Source organism: Pseudoliparis swirei, chromosome 23, assembly GCF_029220125.1.
Source record: "Pseudoliparis swirei isolate HS2019 ecotype Mariana Trench chromosome 23, NWPU_hadal_v1, whole genome shotgun sequence".
Taxonomy (NCBI): domain Eukaryota; kingdom Metazoa; phylum Chordata; class Actinopteri; order Perciformes; family Liparidae; genus Pseudoliparis; species Pseudoliparis swirei.
In genome coordinates this window covers 9,222,387-9,245,193 of record NC_079410.1, presented here as the reverse complement: position 1 = coordinate 9,245,193, position 22,807 = coordinate 9,222,387, and the positions used below count along the sequence as shown (strand labels likewise).

At 48.1% G+C, this 22,807-nt stretch overlaps 1 protein-coding gene across 1 annotated transcript in view; it reads left to right on the top strand.

Annotated features, from left to right (window-relative positions):
- LOC130188183 (trinucleotide repeat-containing gene 6C protein-like) overlaps window positions 1–21,878 on the top strand; it is a 37,941-nt gene extending 16,063 nt beyond the window's left edge. Inside the window, exons 4-21 of the mRNA XM_056406362.1 lie at window positions 470–769; window positions 6,646–9,153; window positions 10,633–10,818; window positions 11,183–11,385; window positions 11,492–11,578; window positions 12,318–12,536; window positions 12,882–13,061; window positions 13,378–13,497; window positions 13,740–13,823; window positions 14,007–14,247; window positions 14,323–14,487; window positions 14,727–14,903; window positions 15,406–15,555; window positions 15,898–16,008; window positions 16,357–16,575; window positions 18,168–18,241; window positions 18,362–18,501; window positions 18,607–21,878. Of these exons, the coding sequence (XP_056262337.1) occupies window positions 470–769; window positions 6,646–9,153; window positions 10,633–10,818; window positions 11,183–11,385; window positions 11,492–11,578; window positions 12,318–12,536; window positions 12,882–13,061; window positions 13,378–13,497; window positions 13,740–13,823; window positions 14,007–14,247; window positions 14,323–14,487; window positions 14,727–14,903; window positions 15,406–15,555; window positions 15,898–16,008; window positions 16,357–16,575; window positions 18,168–18,241; window positions 18,362–18,501; window positions 18,607–18,985 (5,543 nt within the window). The 3' untranslated portion in view covers window positions 18,986–21,878. The remainder of the gene's footprint in view (window positions 1–469; window positions 770–6,645; window positions 9,154–10,632; window positions 10,819–11,182; window positions 11,386–11,491; window positions 11,579–12,317; window positions 12,537–12,881; window positions 13,062–13,377; window positions 13,498–13,739; window positions 13,824–14,006; window positions 14,248–14,322; window positions 14,488–14,726; window positions 14,904–15,405; window positions 15,556–15,897; window positions 16,009–16,356; window positions 16,576–18,167; window positions 18,242–18,361; window positions 18,502–18,606) is intronic.
- The last annotated feature ends 929 nt before the right edge of the window (window positions 21,879–22,807 follow it).

Sequence of the window (22,807 nt, the reverse complement as noted above, 5' to 3'; positions counted from 1 at the left end):
GTGTGTGTGTGTGTGTGTGTGTGTGTGTGTGTGTGTGTACTGACCACTGCGTAGCATCGAGCATCAGTCAGCAAGGAGAGACGTTACATCTTGTGCTTTTCTCCTCATTTGCCTTCCTGAATTTAACGGTATTGGTCCTCATCCAAAAAGTGACCAAGGCTTTGAAAAGAAGCAGTGGAGAAAACACTCAGCCACCGCAGCTTTCAGGGAAAGACTTGCACCATAGTGAGGATTGTTTTTCATATATATATGCGGGGGCAGCAACTAACCATAATATATTGCTTGGTGGTGGTTGTTTTGCTTTAAAAAATGTCCAATATAATGTCAAAGAGATGAGAGTGGTCAGTCAGAGTGTGTCGCCTAATCGACTTTGCCTTTTTCCCTAACGCTCCTTTCCTTTGCCTCCCTCATCCCTGCGCCCTTGTTACCTGCCCCCCCCCCCTCCCCCACCACCCTCCCACCTCCACAGTGCCAGACTCTGCCAAGCAAGACCCCACCCCTCCTCTTCCCCCCACCAGCCCCAGTGCCGTCCCGTCTGTACCCCCCAGCAGTGGCAATGGCAAGCGCGCCCCCTCCGGAGGTCAGCCGCAGGCAGCACCGCAGCCCCCGAGTCTGCTCCAGCAGCGCTACCCGCCGAGAGAGGTGCCCCCGCGCTTCCGCCAGCAGGAGCACAAGCAGCTGTTGAAGAGGGGCCAGCCTCTCACCGCCAGCGACCCTGCAGCGGCAGGAGCCACGCACTCCTCTTCCTCCACAGCCAGCCCGCCTACAGGTCAGCCGAGACACTCCAGACACCGGCCCTTCGTTCTTTTAATTATTCGGAAGTGCAATTCATGAATGTGCGTTGGAAACCTTTGCTGTGTTTCTTTACGTGCGACAGTAGGTGTGGGAGAGATTATATTAGTTATGTGATGTTAGCTTTATTTGGAGCGGCGGTTGGAATTAAGTAGCAATTCAGGCAGTTGTAAAGTGTTGAACACACTGCGTTTGTATGAGTCGTGCACGTTGCGTGAACTCCCTCTACACTCACATCGGGTATATTTGTTCACATGTTGTTGCCACTTTCATGTGCAGTCCTCCCCGACAGCGGTTTGAGTTATATCTGTGGTTGTGTTTTGCATCAACTGGCTTTGGCATTCTTCAATGACGGTGGCTATATATCTACTTTAACATTTTACCTGAGGAGCAATGTGAAGGCACTTTCATCACACGTGTGTGTGTGTGTGTGTGTGTGTGTGTGTGTGTGTGTGTGTGTGTGTGTGTGTGTGTGTGTGTGTGTGTGTGTGTGTGTGTGTGTGTGTGTGTGTGTGTGTGTGTGTGTGTGTGTGTGTGTGTGTGTGTGTGTGTGTGTGTGTGTGTGTGTGTGTGTGTGTGTGTGTGTGTGTGTGTGTGTGTGTGTGTGTGTGTGTGTGTGTGATTTACTTCCCAGAGCTCTGCATTTCACAGTAAACCAGGTTCTGATGGATTGCCGTGGTAACGGTCTAGTGTGTCATGTGCTCTTTGAAGATGAAGATGTTGAAAATTATTTTTAGAGCACTTGGCACTTTTCATTGCCTGGGAAGAAAAACTAATTTTTACCACAAGTGTGTCTGAGTATCGTCAAACCCCTCTGACGCTGTTTGAATGCAGCTCTATCTCCATGGCGATGAGATATTTACCCTGTTTCTCCTCCTCCTCCCTCTCATCATCATCATCATCCTCATCATCCTCCCACTCTTTGTTGAGCGTTGCTGACCAGTCCCACAGTATTTCCTGTTTTTGAAGGAGGAGCCATACAGAGCGAGCTAATTGGCTGTGTGCCTCGATGGGCCTGACCTGGCACTGATAGAAAGACAGAGTGAGAAGGAAAGAAAGAAAGAAGGAGAGAGTGAGCATGGCAAAGGTCCAGTGCTGTGGGCTGCAGTGACTCATGGCTTACGGTAAACGCTGCTGCTTCTCTCCGCCCCTCTCTGGCAGAGCTGCTCTGCTCTCTGTGCGTCTTTGAACTGACTGATTACACGAGGACAGAGAGACCGACGGGAGAACCTTCCACACTGGGAGACCGCTCGGCACGCTGACCCGGTGCACCCAGAAGTTTTGCACTCTCTCTCTCCCTCTTTGCTTAGCAATAGTATTTAAGACACACAGCGTGCTACAGGTAAAGCCCTCCAGCCGTCACGACTGATACAACTATTGCGGCCCTCCCTCTTTCATTTCTTGCAGATAGCTAACAGCGAGAGCACACTAGCTGCATTCATTCACTCCCCTCCTCTACGTCCGCCTACTCCACCTCGCCTCACTCCGTCTATAATTACCCGGTCACACGTCGGCTCTCCGGAAAAGTCCGGCCGATCAATGTGGTCTGTCGGTCCACGTGTATGTATTCATGTGCATGGACACCTTCTCTTCCTCTGCGGTCTTTGCTATCCCTGCACTAGACACTTACAGGATTACTCTGATGTAAAGGTCAGCAGCAGCAATGATGACCTTCCGGCCTTCTCTGACTTGTTCATTTGACTGTTAACTAATCAAATCAGCCTGTAGTCCTGTCATGTATCGGCAATAGCATGAACGAGTTATAGCTACTCCTCTTGCGTCTGTCTAAAACTATTTGGTTAAAGCCCACGCACTGGGTTTATGTGCCAGTAGGAATTGTGCTCGCTCAGCACAACAGATTCCGACGTCAACAAATAGCATCTGAATGCAAACGGGTCTCAGCTCGTGACAGACAGTGCAGCTAAAGTGCTAATAGCGTGTCGGGTGAACTGAGTGCATCCCAGACTCGATGCGCTCTCTCAGTCTGCTGGTGCTGTAAAAGAGCCTCGGGAATCCCCACAAAGACGACTGGGACGCCGTGTGATGTGATTAAACATCAGCTCTCTGTTAACCACAAATGTTCAGCGCTCTCGCTCTCCCTTTCTTCTGCCTTCGCTCTCTCGCTCTGTGCCCCTGCGCCGCTCGTTGTTCTCTGGTGCACACGTTCATAACCTCCTCCCCCTCCGCAGATCACACCTCGTCGGCCCCAGGGCAGCCGGGATTAGTCCGGCTGCACATACCATATGTAGGTCTGTCAATCTGGCCATTATTGTAGCTTTCTTTCTGTGTTTTCTTTTTGCTTGGCTAACAATCCATATCCTCGGGGCCTTTCGTGTAGGAGGCGTGAGAGAGAGAGAGAGCTATTTTAAGACTGGCATGCTGGAGGAAGCCCTTGACCTGGTTTATCCTTTCGAGCAGGAGGAGAAGGAGGACACTCGCAGGCAAACATGACCACCAGATGTCTTGGATGTGTAGTTTTTAAAATGCACGCGTTGCCCCTCTGTTAGTGTTTTCTCTTAATAACAGCACTGCATTAACGGAGAAGCAGCCACACAGGAAGCACCCACATGAAACCAAATGTCTTGCATATATTTCTGGACAGTTCCTGTCGTTAAGCAGCTGTTGTTTCTTCCAAGATGAAACAACCATCCAGCCAACACACTTTCTGTGCCACTTCAGCATATTCCCCAAAGTAGCAGTAACAAAAGGCTGCCAAGTGTTATGTGTATGCCTGTTCCACAAGAACTGGTTTGGTCTATGGTGGATCGCAGCTATTTTGCTTTGGTGTTACATCAGACCAGCAACACAACCCCCCCCCCCCCCCCCCTGAAATAAAACCTTGTAACTCATATATCATGACAAAGAAAAGCATCAAATCACCTCCGAAGAAAGAACCAGTGAAGGTTAGGCTTTTTATTGCATAACATTTTACAAGCAAAAATTAAAAAATCCATTATCAATTCGTATAGCTGCCAATTTGAATCAGTTAAATAATCAATCATTCGCGCTGCTCCTACACAGTTGGAGCACCGAATCGAAAACAATTGTGACGAGGTGATTGTGAGCCATAAACACAGAGATGTTCCTCTGGCTGGCAGCGTGCGACGGCAGCTCTGGACCATCCACGCTCTCCCTCCGCCCCCCGGGGACTTCGTTAAGCCAGGATCAGTCCAGCTGAGGCCCACACAGCCCTCCTTCCATCTCAACATCCATCTCTGTCTTTGTATTTTCACACACACACACACACCTTACTACCCTTACATCTACATGTGTGTCCACTTTTAAAATGAGAAAAGTTAGAAGGCCGAAAGGAAAGCACGGAAAGAAGTATTCCCTGTAGATCTGAGCGTTCAGGAAGCAGAGTGTGTTTTTCTGTGTGCCAGTGTGTATGCACCCACACAGTAGAGGCGGTGTGTACTCTGTACGTTCACACACAAAGGGTGCAAGCGGTCGTGCAGTAGCACGGCATGACCTCACCGCATGTTAGGTCCTCACCGTGGAGAGGCACAGGGGGCTGATCCTCCTTCATAAAGGGACTCTGTTCCCTACTCAACATCGACTTATTGTGTTGTTGTGTGGGCGCCGGGATCGTTTGTAAACAATACCCGCCTTGATCCAAGAGACTGCTGCGCTTTTTTCTTTCTTGTGGGGGCTCCTCGTCGCAGTTATCTTCCTCCCTGCATGCCACCTTTTAAGTCTATTTCCTGTCCTTTGCCCTGTGTGTCTCCCCCCCCCCCCCTTCTTATGAAGCTGCAGTGTTCTGTCTGAATCTGCTTGGAATCACAGCATCCCCGGCTCGCAGTCACAAAGCAGACATTCGTCATCACGTGTGATCTGATGAAATGCCTGCTCATCCATAAACACGCGCATGTGTGAGCGACTTGTCATTCCAGCACCAGAGGGGGTGCAGCAGGCTTTTGTGGGGTTTCTCTTGCCTGCCATTTGCTATTCAAGTGGCTTTCCATTGTGGGCGGCAGTGCTAATTGCAGATGGAGTGGTCCTGGCTCAATATTTAGTGACAGTTTTGAAGGGTTGAAAGATGTGAGGGGAGGCGGAGGTTGGACGAGTCCCCCTTTTGTTTTGTTTTGTTTTCCCTCATGCCTTGTGAGGTGCATAATGAAAGTCTGCAGGCTTTGGTGTTCAGCTGTTCACCAAGCCCACACACACACATACACACACACACACACACACACACACACTGCCTCCCCCCCCCATCTCCCAACGTTTCCATCCCTTCCCCCAACCAGCGTTCTTTCAGTGCTTTTCCAGAGATGGAGAATATTCTCCGTCAGGATGGGAATAGAGCGTGGTGTACATGAAGCCAGAGGGAGGCAATAGATAGAAGAGGAGAGACCCAGCTGAATCAGTTTTGGTGTGAGGGACAGAGTACATGAGGGGTGGGGGAGGGGGGGGGGTTGTCTCATGCAGCGCAAGAGCTGTGCAACATCTTGGCAGCGTTTCAAAAATGAGCCTCAGAGGCTCGGCGAGCCGAGCAGACATATTGAAACGAGGATGGTTGCTACGTCGCACACAACCGAGCGCTTTGCAGGATGGTTGGGAGGCATCTCTCCACAGGTATTTCTTTACTGCTCTTTCATGATCTTAATTCCTCTTTAGCCTCCCGGTGTGTTTCTCTTCTGCTCCTCTGGCATCTGTTGTTGTTTTGCTGGCTTGTATCTCCACACTGAGTGGAGGAGCTCTTACAAACGTCAGAGCTGTAGCGACAGTGCATTGCAGGCATGCAGTGTTGAGTTTATTTGCCTTGTTTTTTATTATTTTGAGTGAGACATGCGTCCTTTGAAAGCTGCAATGGTGGAGAGACAGGCGGTAGCGCAGATCCTTTTTGGCTTTGGTTCAGGACTGAGAAAATGGCGGTCCTGCACTTCTCAGTAGAGAGACGCTACAGAACGACCGCGCTGTGTGTGTGTGTGTGTCAGAAACACAGTGCTCTCTTTTCTTTTTTTATTCTTTCTCACTACCTCCTCTCTCTCTCCTTTAGTTGGAAGCATTGAAGTAAGCATGAAAACAGAGGAAGGTACACAGATGCTGTCACTTCCCTCATGTGTTTAGAGTCTTTGCATACAACTTTAACACGCTTGTGAAGGCGAATGTAAACAACAACAAGCCGCTGCAGCACAAGGGAGAGCAGAAACAAGGCAATAAGGCGCCAGCAGGTTGATCAGTGCGGCAATTATGATGTGCAACTTTACCAACAGGATCCATATGCACCATAGAGCTCACTCAACTCACTCCATGTATGTGCTTGATGTCAAGTAGAGGTCAGAACTACAATGGGGGGTCAAAGGTTACGGATGACTCGGCTGCAGACTCGGCTGCAGAGACAGTGCCTAGCTTTTACTTGATTGAAAATGTTGTGGTAGAATCTCGATTTGATTCACAGTTTACCATACTTACTTAACATAGCCCCTGGCTGTAGTAACTTTTATTGTTTTCATTAGTGGTCCATCCACCCACAGGGAAATGTAAAGGTCTCTTTTTGATAAGAAGTTTTTTTTAAAACCGTAAACACCTTAAGAAGCAACAGAATAGTGTCTCAACTTATCCTAATTATATCAGAGAGTTCATACATGTTGTATTTATTTTCAAATTAAAGCTACCTTTGTTGAATATATTAGTCATTCTGTGTGCATTTTCAGTGCAGGTGGTATTTATTGTCATTAATGAAGCATCTTGTGAAGTCTGCGTAAACATAAGTAGACACCTTATTTGTTGCCATGGTATTTCAACCTTACTGAGCATATGTGGGTGTGCTGACGTCCAGAACCTATACCTCTCGTCTCTCATCCTCTTGGTCATGCTCATGTCCTATTCCTTTGCTTTCCTCCCCTGCAGAACTGCCCCAACAGAGTGGCCCGGGAGCACAGTATGATAATCCCCTCTGGGGACAGCTGCCAGCCAACAGGAGTGCCACAAGTCCTGCATCTTCCACCAATCTGAGTGGCTGGGATCAACGAATCACTGACCAGAAGGACACAGAGGCTTGGCCTTCTATTATCCTCAGCCAGAGCCAGGCCCCTCCAGGAGGATGCCCTTTGGACACTGACCCTGGTCGCCTGGCCTGCAGCAGTAGTAGTACTAGTAGTAGTTGTAGGACAGTGAGTATGGCCACGGGGGCCAATAGCCAGACAGGCCACTTCCCTGCCAACCACCTTAGCAGCAAGGTCAACAGTGGGCCCAGCCCTGCCAATCATACTGGAACCAACATGCTCTCTAGCCAGGCTGCAGCCAATCGCAGCTGGGGCTCCGGGCCTGGAGCCTCCCATTGCTCCCCTCAGTCCTCAGTGGGGAATGAAGGGAAGAATGAAAGCCCACCGGGAGGAGGAGGCAGCAGGGGCTGGGGGTCTTCTACATCATCCTCCACACCCAACTTTAACTTGAACCTAAACCCTAATGCCAACCCGTCTGCCTGGCCCATGTTGGGACATGATGGTGGAGGCACAGGGGGAGGCAGCTCAGGAGGAGCCAGCACCATTTCACCTCCTCAACCTACAACCACCCTCTGTAATCCTCCTGGCCCCCCACCAGCCCAGACCAGCAGCTGTACCGGAGTCAACACTGACAGCAACTCCATGGGAATTGGCAGCGCCTGGGGTAGCATGATAGCCTCTGACACTTCAGAGCCACAACACTCCCCGTCTACGAATGTGTCTTTCAGTTCAGAACCTCAGAACCTTAAAACTGATGGACCAAATCACACTAATAAGCAGGAACCCCCCAGCCCCATCTGCAACTTGCCTGGCTGGGGTAGTGCACCTGTAGGCTTTGGGTCCATGGGCCAGACACCCCCAGGGGCCCAACAGGTCAATGGAGAAGATAATAGCTCTGTATGGGGTAACAGTGGTGACTCAAAGGCACCTTCATCTAAGGAGGCACCTGGATGGGACTCTGGCTGGGGCCATGGAGGAGGTGGAGCAGCAAACTCTGGAGGCTGGGGGGAACAGTCTGGTGGCAACTGGGGGAAGCAGCGCACTGATGAGGCCCAGGGAGGCTGGGCTGCCCCTCGCTCCCCTCCCCAGGACCCACAGGCTAGTCCTTGGAACAGAGCAGTGAGCACAGCTGCTGCAAGTGAAGAGAGCAGTGACGGCATGGAAGGAATTACCCCGCAGAGAGACTCCTTACCCAGAGATAATCCAGCTCCTCCGGTGCCTGCCCAGGATGTGGACCCCAGGGTGTTGTGTAACACCGGTTGGGGACAGACCCCTGTTCGCCAGCACACCTCCTGGGACATGAAAAATTCGAAACGCAAGAATGAGGCAGTCACTGATTCATGGGGCTCTGGACCAACCACTCCAAACGACGCTCACGGGCCCTCCAACACTAACATGGGCCCTTCTCATAGGACTGACCCTGGGAGCAAAAATGATGTGCCTGGTTCTCAGGGAGCTTCAGGTTGGGGTGGAGCCATAGCTGCTAACAACCAACCTAGCTCTGGTTGGCGAGAGCCACCCAACGGCATTAAGCCCCCAGGTGGCCCTGGTGGCTGGGGCAATCCACCGACAGGAGCCCCCACGTCCAGTATACCCAAGAATGGGGGCCAATCCTGGGCAGAAGAGAAGTCAAGTGGGAGGGATGATTCTCGCAACAAGGCAACATCCCAGGGCTGGGGAGAGCAACCCAAAGCATCCAACAGCTGGAGCAAAAGTGGAGGAAGCAATAATGCAGGGGACTGGAGAGAACCAGAGGAGAACAAAAAGAGTCCGACCAACCCAGGCTGGGAGGGAGAAGCAGGGGGCTGGAAGGAGAACCCACGGGGTTGGGGAGCATCTCCTTCAGGACCTGGGATACCTGAAGCTGGAGGAAATGGGGGCTGGGGAGAGACAGTTGGCCAGCGTCCCAGTGGCCCTCCCCAAAGTTGGGGGGCCAAGCCTCAGGATGGACCCAGTGGCAGTAATGGGGGAGGGAACACGGGCTCTTGGGCTGGATCAGGCTCAGTGAAGCAGGGTGGAAGCTGGGCTGGCGGTAAGAAGGAGTCCTCAGCTGATCCCACAGGCTGGGAAGAGCCCTCCCCACCTTCAATCCGACGCAAGATGGAAATAGATGACGGGACCTCAGCTTGGGGCGACCCCGTTATCTATAGCAAGTCAGTCAACCTGTGGGACAGGAACAATCCAGGAAAGTCCCAGCCTAAAGTTACCACAGGAGGCAATAACCCCCCGGGCCCCAACAACAACAACAATAACCATTCCCACTCTCATAATCATCCCTATCAAGGGCCACCTGCACCTTTACAGAACCACACCCAAAACTCCCCAAACCCAGGGCCCACCAGTGTGCCCATGGATACTGTCGTCCAACACCAGTCTGGGCCATCTCACAACAGGAGTCCCCTAATAGCTCAAGGTAAGAAAGACAGTAGAGTAATGTGTGATAGTGCCACACAGCCCACCCCTACGCTATTACACTTTCAGATTGTAAAAGGGATTCTCACATAATTAAACATTTCTCTTTCCACTGTTCAAAGTAAAGGTGTCAAACATGGAAGCCGGTTGTGTAGTTAGCACATAGCCCCGTTAAGCACCAATCTCCTGATCCACTTCAAGGTAAACATCTTGACCTAGTTTACTCTTTGGATTTACATCAGCTATCCAAATGAGTAAAGCAGGGCCTGTCTCTCCATGAGGCTTCTCACATTTCACAACAACAGACACGTCTGTGCAGGTAACCCTGGCAACCTCTCATGGGTACCCAAAGGAAGCACAAGAATGCTGTTTACAAAGTCCCTCGTGAAAATAGAGATTCACCACAAACAGTTTGAGAAGGATCGGAAGTGTGTGATTATATGGGAGCCACCATCTGTCAGTTGATTGAGGGAGGAGGCGGAGCAAGTCGCTGTAGGAGCTCAGAAGGAGCTGACGCCCCCTGCTGTCACTCACTTGACCTGCACGGGGACTCCAGATTAGAGTCCTTATGCAATCAAACCTAATAGCGGCCCCTTTTTGAAAAAATAAAGGCTGTGGAGCCTAGAGTAGGTTAAACACAAAGAAGGATAACTCTACAATACATTTAATAACTAAAGGCAGACTGATGGGACATTTGTTTTCAGTGTGTTCGTCCCAATACGCCGTGTTTATTGTGGTCTAGCACTTTGGTCTGTCATACTAGAAGGTTAGATGTTAATTATAATTTTGGAGCATCCTTTCGGGCTTGACCTCACCCTGGAGAGTGAGAGCTAAGCTCAACCTGGCACCGCCACGGGCCCAGAGACGGTGCTGTGTCTCTCATGCCAAGAGGAAACTGGCTGCGCCAAATCTTAAATGGGTATCTTCTCCCTCTGCTCACCGTCCTGCGAAGCCAAGCCCAGGGGTCTGGCTTCCTGCATGAGTGGCACTTCTCACTAAAACAGAAGGATAAACAGTTTGATGGTGTTATGGCTCAGTTAGATTTAACTATGCCAACTGAAGCAAGTGCAAAGTACTTGACCCACATACTTTGCCATTTCATTCATTTATTTTTGACAAACGACATTGCCAGTAAATTCAACCAACCAGTAACATTAAGTCAGATTGTTAAATGGCGTGTGACAATGTAATTAGATTTCTCTGTAGTCATGAAGCTTCTAGTAAATGCAGACAATGAGCATTTGGAAATAAAGAACCTAATGTTTCTCTCTTACTGTTATATGTTTATTTAATTACACAATAATTTTATTGCATACAATATTGTTTAAATACTAAGTCAAACGAGACAAACCAAAGGCCTGAAGTTATATTAACTTGTGATTGTATCCAACGTGATTTTTTTTTTCTTTCTTCGAAGTATTGGTATTTGTTCTGGGAGGTATTCTTTATTGACAGGCTCTTGTCCTTGTGTGTCCTCCAGGATGGGGAGAGGCATCTAGCTCCCACACCAAATCAGAGAGCTCGTGGGGGGAAGCTGCACCCGCTCCAGTCAGCGTGGACAATGGGACGTCTGCCTGGAACAAATCTGGCGGCGGCTGGGGAGACGGCAACCCGGACAGCTATGGCAGGGGCAACCCGGCCGTGACATCTGCACCTTGCAAACCTGGTAAATAGAGGAACCCTGTATGGTTTTAATAATTCATCGTTACCAAATCTGTGTAACATTAAAGGAATAACATCATCACATAATCCTGAATAGAAGTGCAATAGCTCTCCTCTTTATGAGTCAAGTCAATCAAGGACATGAATATGGTACAGCAAGAGCACGGGAAATGATATTCCAAAATCCACACTGCCCCCTAGTGGTCAGTTCAGATTACTTGTATATAGTAATGCACAATGGAATTGTGAGCAATAATTAAGAATGTAACAAGTTGTTAAATATTAACATCATAACTGTATCACATGTGTCACGGTGTGTGCCCTCAATGCTGCTTGGTTTACATCCTCTCTTGCCGTGTGTTTCCCAGCTCCCAAACCTATGCAAGACGGATGGGGAGGTGGAGGTGGAGGTGGAGGTGGAGGTGGAGGTGGAGGTGGAGGTGAAGAGCTGAACTTGTCGGGTGGTCAGTGGGATGCTGAGGAAGGAGACATGTGGAACAGCGTCGCCTCTCAGGAGAGCAACTCCTCCTGTAACTCTTGGGGCAATGCATCCAAAAAGGGCCCACAGAAAGTATGAAGCAGGATACAGAATAGTCCTTAAGACAAACGATTATATTTCTTTTTCCTAGTAAAAATATTCTTGACACTGTGTGGTCATGCTGATTTTCTGTCATCAGCTCTCCCAAGGAAAGAGCCAAGGGAAGCAAGAAGAAGCCTGGATCATGAATCGTCTCATCAAACAGCTGACCGACATGGGCTTCCCTGTAAGTCGAGGAGCACTTCCCTGCTGCAGCTCGCTGCTCTGCTCTCGGTCAACAATCAGGACTAACTCTGTGATTATTTTATGAATGTATTTCTTTTTACTTTTAATCAGTAATGGTTTTACCAAACTGTTAAAAGTGCTCATTATCTGTATCATCTTTTTTTTAAATACTTAGAAAAAGCAGAACATGTTCAAACCATCAAAATGCTTAATTGTTGCTCTTACTTAGAACTTAAAACGTTCGATGTAAATATCATTGTATTTCTGTTACATGTTGAATTAATGCTAATATTAAGTACAGTCTGTGAATGGTGGTTGATTTAATCATAGATCAGCAGATAATTAATCTGCAACAAATTCCTATCATCAATTAATCACTGCCAGTTTCCTGCCTCTCAAATATGAACATTTACTACTATTTAGAATATCTTTGGGTTGTGGACTGTTGGTCAGAAAATAGTGAACATTTCAAGATGTCATCCTGGCCGTTAATGGGCATTTTTCAAATTCTTTTGACATTTTATAGGCCAAATTATTATTCAAGAAGGTAACTGACAAATTAATCTTTAATACTAAAAAATAAACATTAGCTGCAGCCCTATTTATGAGTGGCCATTTAATGCACAGTTGGAGCAATGTGGGCGACCGGTACTCCAAATCTATTCATCAGACTGTTAATAACCTTCACTTTTGCGTTGATTTGTTTCTATATTTCTAAATGTTTGTGGTTCATTTTCCAGAGGGATCCAGCAGAGGATGCTCTGAAGAGCAACAACATGAGCCTGGACCAGGCCATGAGCGCCCTGCTGGAGAAGAAGACCGAGCTGGACAAGCGGGGCATGGGGATAGCCGGCCACGACTACAACAACGGGCTGATCAACAAGCCCATGAGCTGCCCCCGGCCGCCGCTTCTTTCCAAAGACCCCTCGGCAGACCCCCGCTTGCCCTTCATGGATAAGGTAATTTACACATTTATACATAGTTAAGGATTTTTAACTGAAAATGTGTCCATAAAGAGGTTTAACGTTAAATGTAAGATGGTAAGTTGCCAGACTGTTTTAATCTATACAAAAACCTTTTAACTTGTGTAGATATTTAACAAAGTCGAGCATGCTGCTCCCCACCCTCGACCGCCAATTGATGTTGAGACCACTTTCCATGCATTGACATTGACATTTTAAACCCATGAATGTAGATCATGTATTTCAAGCTCTCACTGTGGTGGGATAGATTATAGGGAAACTGATAATAATAATAAAAAAGGATTCAGTGTTTGACCGAAGTTGACGTCGTCTGTCCAGCAGATGCAGAGTGGAATGTTTGGCGGTAGTGGAGCAGCACAAGCCCGGGCCATGCAGCTGCAGCCGCAGCCGCAGCAGCAGCAGCAGCAGCAGCCGCCTCCTCAGCAGCTGCCGCCAGTGCCGCCTCTCAGTTCCTCTCAGCCTAGTCCACGTGCTCAAGTGCCTCAGTTTCTGTCCCCTCAGGTAAAGAGACACACACACACACACACACAAATACAGCACACATGGCCTCATTCCTCACTTATTATACAAATACATACACTGCCTTTTAATGTATCCATTGATGAATATTACAAATTTAGATTGCAGTCTTATAAAGCATCTCCACTATGAGTTTGTCATTTATTATTCATCAGTTTCGACCTCTTCATACTTGAACTAAGGTCTGAATACTAACGGACTTCATGTCCACTTAGACGGTTAATGCGTCAAACACAAACTCTGTTTTACATTTTAATTGAGATAAAGACATTCTGTTTGGTTGTGTTGGTACTTTCAGGTTCAAGCACAGCTCTTACAGTTTGCAGCAAAAAACATTGGTCTGAATCCTGCACTTTTAACCTCACCAATAAACCCTCAACATATGACCCTTCTGAATCAACTTTACCAGCTGCAACTGGTGAGTCGCATTTAGCCCGGTCTGCTCTCACTTCTATCAGATACATTAGAAACTATTTGTCTGCATTAGAGTGCAAATATCTCCAAAGACCAAATGCATTATGGGCATTTATAATTGGTCCGTAGCTGTTTTCTGGAGATGTGGAGTGAGACATCCTTTTCATGGTCATTGAGCTAGAACTGGATATGTAGAAGCAGTGTGACATCTTTTGACATTGGACCCCTGCTCTTCCTGTTCCACAGGCATACCAGCGTTTACAAATTCAGCAGCAGATGTTACAGGCGCAGCGCAACGTGTCTGCCCCCATTCGACAACAAGAGCAGCAAGTGAGTTTCCTGTTCTCTATTTCCTCACTCTGATCACAGAAATGTAGAGTTATCATTTCTTTTCTCATAATCGTTTAGAATGATAACGATTTTTTTTAAAAGTTTGGGAAAATGTGCATTTCAGTTGTTTGTAACAATAGACTTTATAACACCCTAACCGTCTCCATTGCGATGTTGTCCCAGGTTGCACGTACAATCAATAACATGCAGCAGCAGATCCAACAGCACCAGCGTCAGCTGGCCCAGGCCCTGGTGATGAAGCAGCAGCAACAGCAGCCGCCCCCCTCCCACTCGGGCCTGCATTCGGGCGGGTCCAAATCCAACCTGGATTTATTCACAGGTCACCCCCAGGCTCCAGGCCTCGCTGACCTGCAGACCAAAGAGCCGCAGTCATCTCCCAACGCCTACAGTCCATACTCTCTCTGTGAGTGGCAGATAGATCATGTGCTGTGGGCAAGACCTCGTGGGCGTGTGTCGTCACAGCCGTTTGTCTCCTCAGCTGGACTGAATCCAAACATGAATGTAAGCTGCATGGAGGTGGGAGGTCTGTCCATGAAGGAACCCCCTCAGCCTCAATCGCGCTTGTCGCAGTGGACGCATCCCAACTCCATCGAGAGCCTCTCTGGAAGCGCCTCTCCTTTGGAGCCCAACCTGGGCAAGCACGGTGAGAAGAGAAAGGGCATCCTGGGTAATTAAAAGGGAAGCGACGTGTATATTTATGAAGACTGATCGTGTCCTTATCAGACAACAATATCAAAGAACTGGAAAGAGAGGGACTTTGCCTCTTGATGTCTTTTATTGTTCACTTGCTTGGAGAAAAAGAAATCCGACACCTTTTACTACTTTTCTTTATTATCAACTTCAACCCTTGATTTTTTTATTTCTTCATTTCCCTTCTCTCAGGATCCAACCTGGGCCTCCCTGGAAAGCCCCATCCGATGGAGGACTCTTACAGCCCCTACAACTTGATGTCTAGCTCTGAGTCGCCCACCAGCCCCCTGGTGCCCCAAGACAGCTGGGGGCAGGGCAAGAGCACCAGTGATAAGATGACCAATGGGACCAATATTAACTGGCCACCAGGTCAGGAACACTTGAAGAACTCTACTGATGTGTTGTCGTTGGGAGCCAGATGATAAATTACTGTTATCTGTTAGCTCCCTATCGTTAGCCGTGATGCCGTCTACAGGAAACAGTTCTCCTAAGTTGCTTGCTCTGTGGAATTGTTCAGCGACGTCAAAATGACACTTTTATCGATTTCCTTTTTCATAAATAAGGTAACTGAAAAGAGAGTAGCAAGTAAAAGACATGTCTTGCACTATATAAAACACTTTCTATTACTTTCATACTGGAATATTTTTCCCACCACGATCATCACGTTTCCATAAGTGAAACTTGGGGTCCAATAACACGGGGCTGTCATCACTCGATCTATAAACACATCTAGTCACCGTCCAGTTCAACTTCACCAATCCAAAGCTGTTGGCTGGTTACCAGCTGATTGGTAGATGTCAATAGAGACATGACATAGTCAATAGGTTATGTTTAAACTTATGCTGTGGTTGAAAAAACATTTGTTTTTCAGAGTTCTGCCCCGGTGTGCCCTGGAAGGGCCTCCAGAATATTGACCCTGAGACCGACCCTAACGTGACCCCCGGCAGTGTCCCCAGCGGGCCCACCATCAACACCAACATCCATGACGTCAACCGCTACCTGCTGCGGGACCGGAGCGCAGGTGACAGCCGGGCCCCGAGTTCTTGTCCTAGTCAGATACTAAGGAGGCGGTTGTTGTGTTGTGGTCCTGAATTCTGCTTTCATGGAGAACGGCCCATCGATTATAGTCCACTTTAAAACGTCTGTCAGTATCAGCTGCCGCCACCAGAGAGCCTGCTTCCTCCTCTTCTGTTCTTCATGCTCCCACTTTTAACTGTTTTTAGAACCATTTATCATTTGTCTTTTCTTCTTTACCTGCTTACTGTCATCATGTGCATATTTCCTTTACTCCATCTTCTCCTTCTGCTTCTTTTTCCTTATTTGTTTGTGTTTGTCTCTTTGTTTGTTGATTGCGTCGGCTTAGGCTCCACTCCCACTTCATCTCAGAACGAGGCTCTGCCTCCGTCCAGTGATTGGCCAGTCAGTGCCTACACTAGCTCGTTCAGTCTGTCGTCCCCGGAGACGGACGATGCAGGTACATAGTTTATCCAGAACCTTCTGCCCCACATCGCAGTGGCTGAACCACTGCACATCAACACTATCCTCCCCCTCCTATTACCATAACAACCAGAGCCTCAACCCCATCTCACCTGTCCATGCAGTCTTCTGATTAAATATGATTCTCTTGAGCTCTCAACGGTGTCTCTCTTGCAGTGCATATTTCCCCTCTGGTGTTATTGTGTCTAGTGTATTGCCTTCCTCCTTGTGTGTGGCATGGGAAATATCAAAGAACTTTTAAGTACCATCATTTGGCTCAGCCGGACTCCCGCCTGCTGTCTTTTGGTTGTGTCGGTCAACTTCTCACTCACTCTTTTCCATCCAGGGAAACTTTCAGAGATGAAATCTACTTGGTCTCCAGGCCCAGTTTCTCACAACCAGGCCTCTTTGTCCCACGAGCTGTGGAAGGTCCCACAGGGCCCCCGCAGCAGCAACGTGGCCCCTTCCCGACCTCCACCTGGCCTCACCAACAACAAGCCGTCTTCAACCTGGGGGGGCAACTCCCTGGGTCTGGCCCAAGGCTGGAGCAGCTCTTACACCTCAGGTAGTTTGATAGTGAAGATATAGATGCCAGGTATCAATGTTTTTATTTTGTTCTCCTGCATTTAGCATGTCATCACTTCAAGAAATGGAGGCAAATATTACAGCCGTACCTCCTTATTGGGAGTGAATGAGAGATTCTACATTATTACATGTGACTATGACTATGTATTTATATATATATATTCATATATAAATATATGTGTATGTATATATATTTATATATATATTCATATTTATATACAGGACTGTCTCAGAAAATTAGAATATTGTGATGAAGTTCTTTATTTTCTGTAATGCAATTAAAAAAACAAAAATGTCATGCATTCTGGATTCATTACAAATCAACTGAAATATTGCAAGCCTTTTATTCTTTTAATATTGCTGATTATGGCTTACAGCTTAAGAAAACTCTAAAATCCTATCTCATAAAATTTTAATATTTCCTCAGACCAAGTAAAAAAAAAGATTTATAACAGCTGAGTGTTTGTCAAGGCTCAGGAAACCCTTGCAGGTGTTTCGAGTTAATTAGACAATTCAAGTGATTTGTTTAATATTAGTATATATTATTATTTAGTTCTTTCAATGCAAAAAAAAAAAAAAATATTATTTCTGGGATCATTCATCAACAATCTGATGAATAATATTGCTTTTTTTTATTTTTTTTATTATTGATTATGGAGCACAGCTTAAGAAACTTTAAAACCCTATCTCATAAAATTTGAATATTTCCTCAGACCAGGTGTTTCGAGTTAATTAGACAATTCAAGTGATTTGTTTAATACCCTACTAGTATACTTTTTCATGATATTCTAATATTTAGAAATAGGATATTTGAGTTTTCTTAAGCTGTAAGCCATAATCAGCAATATTAAAAGAATAAAAGGCTTGCAATATTTCAGTTGATTTGTAATGAATCCAGAATGCATGACATTTTTGTTTTTTTAATTGCATTACAGAAAATAAAGAACTTTATCACAATATTCTAATTTTCTGAGACAGTCCTGTATTTATGATATTCTAATATTTAGAGATAGGATATTTGAGTTTATATGTGTATAATCAGCAATATTTATATATATATATAATAGTCAATATTTCAGTTGATTTGTAATGAATCCAGAATGCATGACATTTTTGTTTTTTTAATTGCATTACAGAAAATAAAGAACTTCATCACAATATTCTAATTTTCTGAGACAGTCCTGTATGTATATATATAATTATATGTGTATATATATTCATATATATGTGTATGTATATATATTTATATATATATATAATAGTCATACTGTGTGTGTATGTGACAAACCTCAAGACATTTGATTGAATCTTGAAATGTGAGTTTCTGGGGTCGTAACGTGTTGGTGTGTATTGCAGTCGGAATGTACTCTAAGCTCAAGCTGCACTTTGATGTGGCACACCACCACAGGTGGAGAGATGGCACCAACGCAAGAAGATCTTGTTGTGGTTGAACAGGTGTCAACTGACGCTGGGTGGAGATCAACACCACCCATTCGGTTTTATGAACTCGTTTTGGTTTCGGACGAGCTTGTTAAGCATACGCCCCTGTGTGTCTCTCTCTCTTCTGAACAGCAGGTACCACGTGGAGCACAGACAGCTCCACCAGAACCAGCAGCTCGCTGGTTCTGAGGAACCTCACTCCACAGGTACCAGTTTACAATCCAGCTGCTTCCTCTTGGCCTTAAAGCCGCTCGACCTCACAGACAATGGACCCGTCTCCCTCCACTCATGGCCGTGCTCTCTCCGTCTTCTTGTTTGTGACCCAGATCGACGGCTCCACTCTGCGTACACTGTGCATGCAACACGGCCCCCTCATCACATTCCACCTCAACCTGACGCAGGGCAACGCCGTGGTGCGCTACAGCTCCAAGGACGAAGCTGCCAAGGCTCAGAAGTCCCTCCACATGTACAGCACTTCCTGAAATTATTCAAAAGTATTTTAGCTCCGTTGAGTTTGAAGAACTTTGCATCGTTGCTCACCTGTGTTTCTCCTCTCGCCTCCTCCGTCCAGGTGCGTGCTCGGGAACACCACCATCCTGGCGGAGTTTGCCGGGGAGGATGAAGTGAACCGCTTCTTTGCACAGGGCCAGTCGCTTGGCGGCACCACCAGCTGGCAGGCCAATCCAGGCACCAATCAGACACGGATGGGCGGGACCGGCGCCTCCCATCCCATCGGCCACTCACCCCACTGGAACAATAACAACGGCGGCGGCGGCGGTGGGATGGGATCAGGCGGATCAAAGATGGGGGGAGAGATGCTGTGGGGTGGGGTGCAGCAGTATTCCAGCCTGTGGGGACCCCCGAGCGGTGAGGAGGGGCGGGTCATGGGGAGTCCCACCCAAATCAATACCCTGCTGCCTGGGGACCTGCTGAGTGGCGAGTCCATGTAGGACGGAAGGGCCCGGGCGCAACAAACACCAACAGGAGTGCAAAACAAATCTTGCAAATCATTGTGGAGATAATCAGTGTGGCTGTAACGGTGAAGAGGAGCGATGAGAGGAGGGCGGGGCTACATCCTCGCTGCTCACCCTCGCCAACCTCCTCTACTCCTTTTTTTTGTTTTGTTTTTCAAGACTTTTCAGTTGCAGTTCTTTTGTGAATCTCCGTGAGAGATGTCGGTCACAGTGTTCGCCTTTTACTTTTGGAGAAACGGGAAGGAGTCTTTCATTCCACAAAGAAAGATCGCTTCTTACAGAAATGAACTTGTGGGAACTCGCCGTCCGAAACATGTACTTTAGGTCAAACTGACACGAGATGACGAGCTGCCATCTTTCAACCTGCACCGCTGCCTTTTTTAGGGCAATCATACTGCACCTCAGAGATCCACGAGAAGGCATCATTCCCAAAGCAAAACCCTTCAATCAGAGTGGTGGTCGAACTTTCAGCTGGTCCAGACTCAACATTTTGTTTCTCTCAGCACTAATATTCGCCTTAACCTCTTTCCTGCGACCCTCACTCACTCTGTACTTGGTGAAGAAGCATACGGACACTTGCACACCCTTATTTCTGAGCCAGTGGAAGCTGAGTGGAGAGTCCATGCTGCTGCGGCCCGACGTCGGCAGCCACAGCTCACGACTTCACTGCATCTTTGCGAGCAGATCGAGTTCCCCGACACAATTCTCAAAGTGAACGATGCGACCCCGTTCGCTGTGTTCAAGCCATTTATTTTTGTATTTTTTTTCCTTCTTCTCCTTAAATCATTGCAAGCTACGAAACGATGTTATTCAAATGTGTCCGTCGATCTCACCCGGTGCGCCGGAGAGATTTTGGGTCGTCGCATGTACGGTTCTGGACGACGAAACGAACCACTGCTATCACGAAGGAACCGTAAAGACAAACACTTCAACGCGCCTCCTCGCAGCGTCGGGCCCTCTCACCGACGCTGTGGACAACCTCAAGTCGTGGGCGTTCCCCACCGGTGGGCGTTTCCCACCATTTCAAGTGACGTGCAATATAAGCCACAGACTCTACCGTCCGAGCACCCTCCCAACACCTCTCGCCGAAAGAGAGGAGACTACGGAATGATTGAACTGCAAACACGCCACCTGCCCTTTGACCCCCCTAAAACTGCCACTACCCCCCCCCCCCACACCTCCTGTCCAAGATACAAGGAGGATGTATGTGTGTGAGAGAGTGAGTGTGTGTGTGTGTGTGTGTGTGTGTGCATGCGCTTGGGGCATCAAACCAAAATGAGAGGAGCCGGTTTTCCTTTTTACCCCAGAAGACCAGAGGACCTGTTTTTTCTTCTTCTTTTTTTTGCCCAATAAAAAAGTTTGAAGCATCTATTTGTGACTCGGGGTCTAACGGGGGTCCGTCATAGCACTTAGCCAGAGCGTCGCAGCTCGTTTTACCCTTAATGCCAACAGATAGAAGAGAGGAGAAGCAACACTGGCAAATGAAAAAAACAGGAAAAAAACAAAGATGGAAGAAAAAAAACAATCTGCTTGGTGGCTTCTCCATATGCTTATTTTTTAACTTGACATTGATGTGAAGATGTCTATTTTCTTCTTTTGTTTCTTCTTCTTTCCAATCCTTCTTCCCTCAAGTGGGTGGGACCAGGAAGGATGTCACACCTGGTAGCAACGTGAAGGGAAACGCAGAGAAAGGACTCGACTGGCGGCGCTGCAGCAGGGGGACGACCCCGAAGCTCCGCCCTCTTTATCAAAGTAAATATCACTGTTACACTGCATACTTTGACATCTTTAGCCCTGGTGTCTGGAAACACTCGACCGGTTCATGTTCTACTGGATCCGGTCGGGGGAGGATCGCCCTCTTCTTCGTCCCCCTTTTCCCCCGCTTTTTTTCCTCTTCGTCGTTGCCGTCTTCTTTCGATTGGAGGCCCTGCCAACCTGTGTGATCGAGTGGCCACTGAGTGCCTGTCTGCTGCAGAGTGCAGTGCTCTGCAGCAGGCCTCGCCCCCCCTCCCCCCCCCTTCGCTCGCTGCCTCCCTACAGACTGGCTTCCCTCCTCTTCCTCCCCCGCCTGGACTCCATCTACTCCTCCTGCTGCCCGGAGTCTGTCCTCAGCGACCCGCAGCTCCTCTCGTCGTCTCTCTCCTGCAAGGATCACTTTAGCCAGAGATGGAGGTGTTTGATTTGTTGTTGTCGTCGTCGTCGTTGTTGTTGTTGTTTTTCTCGGTTTCACTTATGGAATTGCCAGTGTGCATTTTGATTTGTCGTCATGAAGTTTGCTGATATTGTTGCTGTTATCATTGCTGATATAGATAATGATTGTTTTCACGGCTTTTTTTTTTTTTTTTAAACAATGGTCTTTATGCAGTGTTCGGCTTCTCTCCTGCCCCGCCCACTGCCTCCGAGGCACGAGCAGTGTGTCGTGAAGAGGTACGCCGCGGCCGCGCAGCGAGGCCACGCCAAACACTGCGGAGCTCGGTCCGATAGGTTGGTGGGGGGGGGGGGGGGGTCTTCACGTGGGCTTCTCGGAGCCAGAAGGAGGGGGGGGGAATCAATTAAAATGTGGTTGGAAAGGTTGTGTAGTTCCAGGTTCACCAGGATAGTGAGCCAACTTCTTCTGTCCATCCTGGGGCGCCGCCACTCTGTCGTCTCCTAACACACACACACACACACACACACATCCTTTAGTGTTGATGGGCCTCACACTGGTGCTTTATGTTTGACTCTGGGAGCACTCAGTTATACTTAGAACCACGTCAACTGAGAACAGCCTTCCATTTCTATGCAAAGACGAGGAGGTGTTGATTCACAGCCATCTAGAAAATCACAGCCCCCCCCCCCCACCCCCGACCCTCACACCCCCGTAACTTGAACCCCCGATAAAATGTAAGGGACACTGAACGAGTCTCCTCGAGGCTTTAGTCTCCCACTGTGTGGACGGAGCTACTCGATGGCACTCCCTGACCTGCGGGAGGCGCTAGTGGGCAGCGAACGGTCACTGCTTCAGTCAAACTGATCTGCAAACATCTGCTTCCACCTTGCCAGCTGTAGGAGGCTCGAGGAGTAGAAGGGCAGGATGCGTCTGTGCACTGTTTATGGGTCACATCGGGTACATCTCTTTAAAAACCAAAAACATCTTTTTCTTTATCAAGATTTTTTTTCTCGCAAAAAAAATTGAAAATACAACACAAAAACAAACAAAAAGCAGCAGTAGCAGCTGCGTCTCGGCTGTGTTCCGGCTGTGTCTCGGTTGTGTCTCGGCTGTGTTCCGGCTGTGTCTCGGTTGTGTCTCTGCTGTGTTCCGGTTGTGTCTCGGCTGTGTCTCGGCTGTGTTCCGGTTGTGTCTCTGCTGTGTTCCGGCTGTGTCTCGGCTGTGTTCCGGTTGTGTCTCGGCTGTGTCTCGGCTGTGTCTCGGCTGTGTTCCGGTTGTGTCTCTGCTGTGTTCCGGTTGTGTCTCGGCTGTGTTCCGGTTGTGTCTCGGCTGTGTTCCGGCTGTGTCTCGGTTGTGTCTCTGCTGTGTTCCGGTTGTGTCTCGGCTGTGTTCCGGTTGTGTCTCGGCTGTGTTCCGGTTGTGTCTCGGCTGTGTTCCGGCTGTGTCTCGGTTGTGTCTCGGCTGTGTTCCGGTTGTGTCTGCTGTGTTCCGGCTGTGTTCCGGTTGTGTTCCGGCTGTGTCTCGGCTGTGTTCCGGTTGTGTCTCGGCTGTGTTCCGGTTGTGTTCCGGCTGTGTCTCGGCTGTGTCTCGGCTGTGCACTCCGAGGCCGAAGCGCCCGTGATCCGTTTCCCTGCGAGCCGCCGCCTCCT